The sequence below is a fragment of the Haplochromis burtoni genome, unplaced genomic scaffold (genome assembly GCF_018398535.1).
Source record: "Haplochromis burtoni strain Fernald_Lab_line unplaced genomic scaffold, NCSU_Asbu1 Contig_137, whole genome shotgun sequence".
Lineage (NCBI taxonomy): Eukaryota > Metazoa > Chordata > Actinopteri > Cichliformes > Cichlidae > Haplochromis > Haplochromis burtoni.
In genome coordinates, this window is record NW_024582498.1 from 606,135 (window position 1) to 618,044 (window position 11,910).

General features: G+C 38.5%; 1 protein-coding gene across 21 annotated transcripts in view; it reads left to right on the forward strand.

Moving 5' to 3' along the window:
• The window catches only part of add1 (adducin 1 (alpha)), a 28,104-nt gene that overhangs the window by 1,872 nt on the left and 14,322 nt on the right, over positions 1–11,910 (forward strand). For 4 of the 21 annotated variants that reach the window (XM_042224396.1, XM_042224402.1, XM_042224401.1 and 1 more), the window contains exons 1-4: positions 1,615–8,032; positions 10,121–10,329; positions 10,746–10,908; positions 11,092–11,243. In XM_042224396.1, coding sequence (XP_042080330.1) covers positions 7,873–8,032; positions 10,121–10,329; positions 10,746–10,908; positions 11,092–11,243 — 684 coding nt within the window. In that variant the 5' untranslated portion in view covers positions 1,615–7,872. Of the gene's footprint in view, positions 1–1,608; positions 8,033–10,120; positions 10,330–10,745; positions 10,909–11,091; positions 11,244–11,910 lie in introns of those variants that run through there. The other 17 variants (XM_042224392.1, XM_042224395.1, XM_042224393.1 and 14 more) reach the window with 9 other exon arrangements.

The window sequence follows — 11,910 nt, forward strand, 5'->3', positions numbered from 1 at the left end:
AAAGTGTCTCACCTTGTCATGGCAGTTACAAAAGATATCGTTTCCATACTCATCGACCCACTGAGGGTGATGCAGTTAATGTAGCACACAGTAAATATAGCACTACCAGCCTGCTGAAACACTCCCTGTGAGGCACAGATGGAACGTCGGAGCCGTGTTGGCTGGGATGCATCACTGCACAAATGAAAGAGGGAGAGTTTAGTGCCCACTTTTACAGCCTATACCAGTGAGAGAGCAACAAATTATAATGTCTTAGATGCCAGCAAAGAAATTTCAGTTTAATTTAAATATAAGTTTCGGCTGCAGTTAATCTGTTTTTGCAACACAGTGTAACTCCCACCTTGTTTGTAGTGTGTGCATTTAACAAAAAATATAAATGTAAAAAATGCTTGATGCTTAAGGGGTCGACGTTGGCCAAGCTGTGCTTGGAGTACCCTGGGATCTAAGCAGACTCCTTGCTGCATGTCGATTCTGTGGTTTTGTTTGTTTGTTTGTTTTTTTGTTTTTTTCCCCCTCTCACATTTCCTGCGATTCGCTTCAACCGCATGATCAAGAAATGCAAAGTTTTTTAAAAAGCCCCAAAAAATGGACCAAAAAAAGTTGTCTCATTTTGAAAAATAAGGTTTCAAGATTTCACTTAGCTTTGACTCTTAAGTCCTATGTTTGAATATGAAATGGAAAAAAGGAATTACTTGTTTAAATTAGGGCTGCCACGATTAGTCGACTAGTCACGATTACGTCGACTATCAAAATCGTCGACGACTGATTTAATAGTCGACGCGTCGTTTGAAGCTTTGTAAGATCCCAAAAGACGCAGGAATAAGTAGTAGGATTTAAGAGTGTAATAACGGACTGAAATAGAAGATGGCAGCACTGCATGTACAAGGATGCCAACTGCCGTTAAACCCCGAAGAAGAAGAAACTGTGTCCCAGAATTCATAGCGCAGCCCAGCTCAGTTTCCAACAATGGCGGCAGCTGCTTAGTTTTAATATTACTCTTATTATTCTTTCTGGGTCACAAAATAAACGTTTAACATATTTTCAGGTGAGAATGTAGCTGTGTAAACCTCAAATATCTGCTCAGTTTATCAAGACACCACATATTTTCAAAGCGCTCCGACGTTTTCGGAGACGTCTGTTACCCACTAGCTCGATAGTTAGCCGGGGGCAAGGCTCACTAGAGCCGTGAGAACACCGGACTCCCAGCAAATTGTTTTCAAACCCACCGCCGTCTTTCGCTACTCAGGTTAAACATACATAAGTCACTTAGATAACTTAAAAATGTTAGTGTTTGGCTTTTTGTAGTATTTTATTTGTTCCTGAGTAAATTGGTTTGGCTGAGATCAAAGTTATAGTTTTTACACAGCTGAATAAACGTCAAGCAGACAACTGATTATCAGAAGTGTGAGATGCTCGAGAATATACTCCGGTGTCCTGTTATATTTTAGATAGCAAGGAGTTTATTAAACTTCACCGAAACAATCTGCAAATGTCATTAAAATTTAATAAACTATCATCTTGTCTTTATTTTTAGTTACCACATACCTTAAACACTTAAAGCTGTAAGCTAATGATAGTTATATAAGAGCAGATGTTGCTGGTGCAATAAGCTGTACGTTTTATGTCCAATGGATGCATGATCTGATTAGTCGACTAATTGCAAAAATAATCAGTGACTAGTCGGCTATCAAAATAATCGTTTGGGACAGCCCTAGTTTAAATGCCCCCTCCTCTTTTTTTGACATTATTTCTGATCAAGGAAAAAAAATAGTATTAATGTAAATTAATGTCAATAGCCTTGTTTACATGGGCACAAGTAACCTCATTAAAAGCCTGTCTGCATTTAAAAAGAAGTGTAAACATGCCAATTTGAAGATTGTTATGTGATCATGCTCCTTTAAGGTGATTAAAATTTCCAATTGTTAATCGGTTTGATCTGTATGTAAATAGTTCTTCCAGTGTTCAGGGTGAAATTATTCTTGCTCTACATGTCTGTTACATCAACACAACAAAAACAAGTTGAAGGTCTGTTCAAAAAGGAAAAATAACACAAACTTCACAAATGTTAGAGAGGGGAGAAGCTGAAATCTGTGACATGCGGTGTTTGTTTACATTGGAAAAGACAACTGCTTCTACTGTTTTCCAGAAAGTTAGACTATTCTGCGCTTGTCAAATGCTTGGATGTGTGTAAATGCAGGTAATGGTCAGATCACTTGGTTTAGTTTCTATGTAAACAATGACGTTATATTACAGGTTTTAATTAGATTTACATTTTGCACGTGTAAACATGGCTAATGAGAGCAGCATTATGTATTTGATTTGCTGCCTCTTGATTTTAACACGTTAGCTTGTTTAATTTAATGAGAATGAAATAGTCTCTAAAAGTGCTGGTAGATTGCTTTGTTGATACAGCTTCTTTAATTTTCAGTGGAGTGCACAAAACAAGACAAGACAACATGCACTGGGCAGAGCTGGAATGACACCTAATGCATTCTTTCTGGTAATAGCAGCTAGAGATGACGCTTTCACACACGCAGAAATACAAGAGTTACTATTGGATTCTTTATTCCCAGTGATGATAGGCATCCAGCTTGGAGATATAAGGAGTTATTGTCTCAGAGCATCTGTCAAATAGCTGAAAACAGATAAAAAGTAGTGATGGTCTTTCTGTTTCTATGTTTGTTTGTTTTTCTTTTCCCACCCCTGAACAAATCTTTTCAGTCTCTCATTTGATTGGCATATTTTTGGACACAACAAAATAGATCTTTTAGTCTTAGCTTAGTCATGCGGAAAAGATGGTTTTAGTGCAAGCTTCTGTCTCTCAAAAGTAAATTATGATAACACTGAAGTGTGAACGAATACACTGAGTGGTTGGGAGTTTTTATTAAGAGCCGGGCGCACAGAGATGAAAGCCCGGGGCTGGTCTTCATGTGCCACCTCGTCTGTGTTTTTGTTTTTCTGCCCATCATTGTCTCATCAGTCTCTGGAGTATGGAAACATTTGTATCGGGTGTTGTCAAAAGAGTTCAAAACATCAGTCACCAGGAGAGAATGTGGTTATTTGCTTAGTACAACAGCTTATTGTTCATCTTCCTGTTTAAGAGTAAAAATGTATATTGTAATAGAAGGTCGTGACTAGGATCTGGAGTATTTTGTTGTGATACTTTAAAACTGTGGACAGACTGTCACTTTCAGTCTGTGTCAGAGGCTATTGGTAGTTACTGGTGAAAGCTCTGTAGCATGGCTCTTTTTTGGCAGGATAAGATTTTTTAGGACATTAATTTGTCAGGTGTGCCATTAGTTCGGTAAATATATTGCCCTGATCCCTACCTTATTTATCTAAAATTTTGTGCTTATTTTTAATTAAGTAATTTGCAGGGTTTTCTAAGGTTTATTTGTTTGGCGTATATTGAATCAAATGCTGTTTAATAAAAAATAAATAAATCACACTTTCCTCAGTCAGTGTGAAACCAAATGTGCTCTTTTATCAGCTTTAGCACCCTGTTAAAAGAGAGACCTCAAACAAGGGGATTTTGCCATTACTGCAGTTGGCGATAAGGGAGTCTGACACTGTTCATCAGCTAGAGCTTGCCTGAGAGCAGAGTTTCTTAGTCTTCAGTTCTGTTTCTGATTGCCTTTGCTGCAGGCTGGGGTTAACATGGTTGTTGTCTCTCCAGTATGCAGTATCAAAAGATCATTATTCACATCTCCACCCCACAGCTAGTCTTGTAGCAGCTAATACATTTTTACACAAACCTCTGTGTCCCTTATTTTTAGTTAAGGCGGAGAACACACTGCTGAGATGAAGTGATGATAGTAAAGGTAGCTATAAAGTCCCCGGCATTTGCAGGGCAGTCTTCAAACACTCCCTGAGCTCTATTCAGCAACTACAGAGCACTTTCCAATACGGATTTTCCAGTGGGTGTGGTTACAAAAGCCAAAATGTCCTATGTAATCCATTACTGCATGATTGATGATATTAACTTTGCTTCCAAAATAATTCCTGCAAGATTAAATTATAACAACCAGGATAGACATATTTACCTCTCAGCCTTGTTGTCACCTGGGAGGGTGAGTGGGTGAATGGCTTGGACACCTAAATGCACTGAAATAACTTGAAAATGAGGCAACATAGGAGCTTGAAATTGACATTATAGGTGCATCTACTAAAAATCCTGGACTACTTCAGACTAAGAAACCAAGAGCAAAAGCAACCGGATATACTGCTGTCATACTCTAAATGGCACCATAGTGGAAGTGGAATTCTTTTCTTGTAGTCTTGTGGTCTGATAGCGAATGGCCAAAATAGTTAAATGAGTGGCACATTAATTCCAAGGTGTGCTTTCTGACACTGACTGCCTTGGAGTGTGATGTTGGCCCACAGCTGTTCTTACATAACAGCAATCTTTATAGGCTGTCCTGTGTTTCCATGGTGATGTGTTTGGTTTCCAAGGCAACTGTACTCCTAACAGGAGCTGAGGCCAGCTGAACACATGGACCTACATTTCTTAGGAGAAAGGAGGAAAGGGCCTGGTGAAATGGCAAACTTTCTGTGTCTGATGATGTTTTGCTTACTCTGTCCACAAGGAATAAACGCTTTTGAGATCTGATCATTTGTCACTTGTAAACAGCAGAAAAGAGTTGCACTGAATATGCTCCTGCTGGAATTTGCAGTGTCTGTTGTTTAACAGCTGGAGGGACTCTGTTGATGTTTGAAGTGAGGCTGAGTGGAGTAAGAAATTATGTATCAAATGCTTTTGAGATGGCAGTGAAAGTGACCTTATTCAGTGCTGTTTGAGGGTTTTGTTAAATGCATAAAATTAAATGTTCCTTTTGACCTTTCTGTGCTTTGTTTACGCAGGTATGGCAGTGGATTTGAAAGCTAGCAGATTATTGTGTACCCTTTGTCTTCTTTCTCTCACAGCTCTCCTTCTCTCATCTGCCTCTATGTGGTTTGAATATAATTTAAGAGATACATGGTTCCACCTGAATTTGCAGCACTAAGCAGAACTTTTAGCATTGTGCATTGCCGGTTTGGATTCTAGGGTGATGGCAGCTTTAAATGAAAGGATCCTATTACAGTGTTCCTGCAGTCCTTTAGTCCGCAGAGTTGGCTCAATGTGAACAAGATTTAGGATTCCAATCAGACCTAAATGTTGTTTTCATGGTTTTACTATATTAACTTTGTCTCAAAGAACCTTATTAATTATTAGTATCTCCAAAACATTTTTTTTTAAAATCAAAAAACCTATCAGTACTTGTCTGATTAGAAACTTCAACACAAGCACAAATTTCTTCATTGCCACCGAGTGCTAATGGACTGAAAAAGATGCAGAGTTAAAGCTTTTCTAAACAGTCTCAATTTTGATATTGATTGTAGGGCATTAAGCTCAAATGGATAATGCTGATATGTTGCTGACTTGCGATAAAATGCTGTGGGCCATTAGTGTCAATAATATCTGTAGGTACTTTTTTTCCCCCCTAACCAAAGTAAGTCACAAAAGTCCAGTTTCATCAAACGCGGTTTATTTATGCACTTATTCTGTGAAATATCATATAAACATTTTGCGGTCTTACAATTCACGCGGTTTCAGATTGTGAAAATGCTGGCAAACCTTCTCCACTTCTCAGATGGCTCTAAATTGGTGTGTTTTACACTCAGCATGAAAAGGTATATTTCTGTATTGTGGTGTTGATTTTTCTGCGTTTCTTGACTGTGGGTACAATTTCTTTGCCTCATTGCCATTAACAGTTAACACCATCAACAGGAAATGTAACGTGGCTTTTCAGCAAATTAAATCAAAGTGAAAAAGATGTGACTAACTGTCTGGAAGCATTGAGACCTTTTTCTGGTAACCCACTCTGACATGGGTCAGTGTTTGAAGAACTGCAGACACTGCAGTGTTGTCAGATAGCTTTGGTATGTGTTAGTCTCAACTCTGCCTGTCGCTATTATGAATAAAGTGAAATGATTGTACAGTGATTTTAAAAAGTTCATGATGTATGAATAGCTTACTCTAGAAGAGGTCACTGCCTTGCAACAGCATGTAACAGCTGTTTTGGACGCTAAGTGATGCAAATTGTCTTTCTTAGCCTGATTTAATTAATTTGGCACATGGGCATCAGGGCAGCTGGTGTGGTGCTGCAACTTCAGCAGAGGCGATTGTGATGGTTTTTGAAAGTTCAGCAATATCTGCCCACCTTCAAACCACAGCTTTGCTCGATCATCAGAGCTGCTTCCAAATGTTACTGTTTGCTCAGCATTGGTAGGATTTTACTCGTGATATGTAAACAGTCAGTTTTTTAGGTGGGGGATCAGTGAGGAGTGAAAGAAGAATGTTGATACTGATAAGTGAAAAAGGATTGGCCCGATTGGTTAGTCTGATAATTGCATGATCCCTGCATACATGCATAAAATACTTACACTTATTGCACCTTTTTAAAGAGCATTCTTTGGGTTTTAAGTTGTCGTTCTGGATGTTTCGCACATCACACTAGAGCCAAAATGATTATCACTATTTTTTTTTTTTTTTTAATCTGTATTGAGATTCTGATTATTCATTTTTAGTGACAAAAATGTTTTTATTACACTTTCGTGTGAACATAACAGTGCTTTAACATCCATGTTGTGCTACATTGCAGCTAATGTACAGATTTTTAGCATAAAGATAAAATTTGTCCTCCTCGTTCATGTAAATTCAGTGAATTTCTCAGAAGAAAATTTGTAAATAATGAATCAAGTTTCACCAAAACGTAACACTAACTGAAATACATTTACATTGAGCTACAATCCTGGTAATTAAAACATTTTTGCAGACAATGAGGTCCACTTGACCTACGTGCCTCTCCTAGAGGCAAAATATAAAGTCTTTAATTCGTGTTGCTTTGCAGTGCAACAACAGCTCTTCAGCACTCTATGATTTCCTCTTGGTTAACATCACTAAAATTATTTCCTAACAATGGATGGTGATGTTCACCTTTGACTTTGGTTATCTGTCTATCTGTAGTATTACTTATCCATACTAGTCCAGGAAACTTGCACCGTGCTGGGAACAGCTGTGATCGGCTCGTGGAGGCATTAACTTGGCGCTGATTTAGGTATCGCTTGATTTGCTGTTACTTGGTGACTTCAAAAACTTCATTTAATTATCGGAAGCGAAAATTGGGATGGATATTAAAATGTGATTAATTGTGCAGCTCTCCATCAAACTAAATATAGTCGATTTTTTTTTTTCATATTTTTAAGCAGCGTGACAAAAGCTGCCACTGCTTCAGTTTTTAAAATGATTGATTTGCCCCTTCATGTACTGAGGATCCGTCATTAACACCTTTTAGCTTCACATGACACATTAATGGCTGAAGAGCAGAAAGCTTTGTACTATGACCTGTAAAAGTTGTTTTTCTAGTCCTATTGAGGCTCTATGTGATTGGCATATATTTCAGTGACTTCATTCATAATGATTCATCAGGTTGAGAACTTCCATGATTTGTGACAGATGGCTTAAATATATGTGCAAAAGTACACAATCAAAGCAGTGCTGCTGACAAATTTTATTAAATATGTAACCTTTTATGCTGTACATTTAAAAAATAAAGTATATTTTGTTGATAGAGATTGACCAACAACATGGAAAAAATTACTATTTGGAGATTCCCTTGCATCATTAATAGGCCAGGGACAGAGGATCTCTCTCCCTAATGAGTGTCTGGCATCAGATCTCAGTGCTCTGTATTCCTCTGTCAATAACTCACGCCCTAGTTACATGACTGAATCAAAACTGAGTTTTCTTTTCCTGAATGGTTTCAAAGAGTATGCAGCCTCGCTGTCTTTTCTCATTCTCTTATTTCTTAATTGCACTTTAAGTTGGTTTTTATGACAAAAGGAAAGCAACAGATAGGAAAACAAAAGGTGAAGAACATAAAAGTGCTTGATTTTAGGAAATCGGGGACGAATGCCATTGCAAAGATAGCCATGTCAACCTCAGCTGTCTCCTCTTTGGACAGAGTCTGGAGTTTCCTTACACGTGGAAGACGTAAGGATTATTTTGTTTCAAGTATTTACATTTTCATTATTTTGCTCAATGAGTAATACTAAAAATGATAATTCTAAACACTAACCTTTTTGATAGAATGCACAAAATGTAGGAAATGCATGTTTAGTTTGAATGTAATTGGTAAATTGAATTTAAACACATTTATCTTAAAATAAGGGTCTTTTTTTTTTACATAATGCTAAATAAAAGGAAATGTATAAAAGTGCAATTAAAAGATGGAACCAAGCAGTAAAAGCAACAGTTACTTTGTATCTCGGCACTGCTGGAGTGAAAGGTCTGCCGAAAGCCTTTAATTGAAATGCATAGGGGACAAGCAAATGGCACTAAAGTTGGACATCCCATAAGCATTAGGAGGTAAATCAGTTGACCAGCCAAACTAGTGCTGCTAAATGTAACTGCTATCTTTAATGGGTCTCAGACTTTTGTGATGTGCTTTACTGTGTTTAAGTGACATGTTTACTGATATTAGATTTTAAATATTAGATTTACAATAATTACTTTGATATGATACATACCTGTTATCATACTTAATAAAGACACTTTAATAAAGAGACGGTGCATGTTTAGGGCTTATCTTTGGTCTCTGTCAGTGGTCTTTAATTATTATATTGTTGGTCTGACTATACCACACATGAAGGTATTACAACCTGCCTATCTGTTGTACAGATTAAGTTTATTAAGTAAAAAAAATTGGACAAAGTATTGTTGGTGTAGAATTTGCAAAACGGGAAACCAAGTCCTGATTTAAATTCGTGACCTCAGATCTGTGGAAATATTGGTGTTATTGATGTGGAAAATCTCAGAACACCAATAGAAGTGGACAGGAAGAGAAAAAAGAGGGTCCGTCAGCTCCCTCTGTGATGCTGGATGCTTTGAGTTCAGTATGCTGTTGTCATGGCACTTTTGGCTCAACATTTGTATTGATTTGAACTAATGGGCTCACACACACACACACACACACACACACACACACACACACACACACACACACACACACTCTTCCTCATGAGTTTGTCTGTGCCCTTGAAAGACAGCACTTGAGTACTTTGTCCAGTGACAGACAGCTGCGAACTATTTATCCTTACAAGCACTCAGCCAGGAGGATCAACTTGGATCTACTATAAATCTGGCTTCATGTCTGCAGATCCCTCACTATTGTTGTTGTCAGTTTATAGTTTTATAGCAGCTGCTTTAGGTAATATGCAAAGCTGTAAGAAGTAACTGTTAGAATTAGCGGGCTATATGCTATAAGTCATGTCAACAACATAACAGAACATGCACTGTTATAGCTCACATGACTGAGCAGGGAAACCCATACACTGTAAGGCTATAGCAGAGGCCTGATTTTGAGTCCGCCTCAAGGTCATTTATTGCTCATCTTCCCCTTGTTTGTTCTCCCAGCTTTTGCCTTTGCATCACTGTCCTATCTAAATGAAGAAGAAAAAAGAAGTAAATATCTATCACAAAGATCATGAAATAACAAGATACAGCTGGCTGTATTTTCAGTTTCTTTTATTTCCTTTGGCCAGAGTTGACAGTGGAGTGCTGTTGTGATTTCAGGAAACACATTGTGGAAATCAATGATAACCTCTATGTGGTCACATGACCAAGGCAGGATGTAAGGGCGGTATGGTTTGCATGATTGGCTTTCTGGTTTAACGATGGGTGATTCTCATTTCCTCTTTTACAACAGGAAACTTCCTTAAGTTAAAGCACTTTGTAACCAAGCTTCAAATACAGATGGTGTTGACTGTTATGATGGAAATCTATATACTGTATGTCAGACAGTACATAGGTGTGCCATCAAAACACACACAGAAAGTACTAATTTTGATTTATATTCTAGTAAAAGGATAACCACTTAAAACATGAATTGCTTTCAAATTATATGTTTAGCAGTTTTTGAATTAGTATTAAATTGAACAATTTCTTTCTCATTTTACAGACTACATTATGACCGTAAGAGCTACATTAAGCCTACCACACAAACCCACTTAAAAAATGTACAATGTTACCATTTGTTTTACTCTATTAGATGTTTAACAGTAGTCTCTGACACGGTTACAGGAGGCCAGCCCAGGATGAACGGCGAGTCAGGTGCCGGGGTGGTGACAGCCCCCCCTCCCACCACAGCCCCCCACAAGGAGCGATATTTTGACCGGGTAGATGAGAGCAGTCCAGAGTACCAGAGGGAGAGGAACATGGCACCGGACCTGCGACAGGACTTCAACATGATGGAGCAGAGGAAGAGAGTCTCCATGATCCTACAGAGCCCCGTCAGTAGGACGTACTCATTAATTCTGCTTGTTCATGTTGTTTGGTTTTCATGGATCAGAGTCAGGTCATGGTTCATATGTTCAGAAATCTCTTGATTCGTTGATTCGTCAGCAGAATGCCCAGGACAGTGAAAAAATTTGTTCAGAGGTCGATTGTATGCATGAAAAGCACTGATGTGTAAGTTTTTACTGTGCAGAGAGAAGCTGAAGAAGTTGCCCTTTCATACAGGCTCAGTTTTATGCATTTTTGAATCTAATTAATATTAGATCTGTGTAGATCCGTGGTTATTTCTGCCTTTAGGATTTGCCCTGTTTCTGAAAGTTACTCTTACCACCCTTTAAAATTCAAAGTTGATCATTTGTTTGTTTTGTTGTTTTTTTGTTTGTTTGTCGCGTCTGTGTCAACGGCCCTCCAGGCCTTTTGCGAGGAGCTAGAGACGATGATCCAGGATCAGCTGAAGAAGGGAAAGACGCCCACAAGCCTATTGGCTCTGCAGCAGATCGCAGATTTCATGACCACCAGTATGCCTTCCATGTACCCTGCAGCACCACAAGGAGGCATGGCGGCACTCAATATGAGTAAGCAGAGAAGAGAATGGCTGTGTGTGACTTCTTGACCTCAGCCCTGCTGTGTCTGTGCTCACAATGAGTAATGCAGAGCATGCCAGAGTTGATTTCAGCACAAAGACTCTAGTCAGATTTCAGTGGCAGAACCCATCTAATTGTTGTATGTGAGATTGCCTTTTCTTTCTTTCATCACAGGTTTGGGAATGGTGACTCCAGTCAATGATCTGCGTGGCTCTGACTCCATCTCCTACGACAAGGGCGAGAAGCTGCTGCGCTGCAAGTTGGCTGCCTTTTATCGGCTGGCTGACTTGTTTGGCTGGTCTGAGCTCATCTACAACCACCTCACAGTACGTTCATTCATTCATTCCATAATAAAACGTCAGGTTGATATTTTGACACAGCTTTTAGTATGCCCATGCAGTCTGAGTCTGATGCATTGCTGCATTTTAGAAGCAAGTCTTGTAACTGTACAATGATCCTGGGATGATTCTGGGTGGTTATTTTTAAGCCCCTTTTTAAATCAAGGATAGAGTTTCAATTTCAGTGGTAACTGGGATGTGTGTACAATCACCAGTCGAAACAAATAAGACTTTCAAAAGTTTGTTGACTGTGTCACAAAATAAGGTGTAAAACATATTTTTCCTGCAGTTGACACTTCCACTGCACATAATTTCATAAAACGATGGCTTCAGTGAAGGCTTAATCCAGAGTGCTATCCTAAACAGGTCTCTTTACACCCAAAGAGACCACTGAACAAATACTATGTTTGTTCACATTATTGTCCAATAAGCAAAGAAGTAAAAAGCCCTACATCTTTTACTGTGATAATCAGCAGAGAGACATCCCAAAGATCTTCTAGAATCAACTCTCACAACTCGTTACCTATACAGGGAGTTACCTGAAAGTATTATCTAAATAGCTTTAATGTTAGTGGTCAGCAGGATGTATAACTGAAAATATACTCTGTTCTAGGGCTGCACGATTAATCGTTAGAAAATCGTGATCTCGATTCAT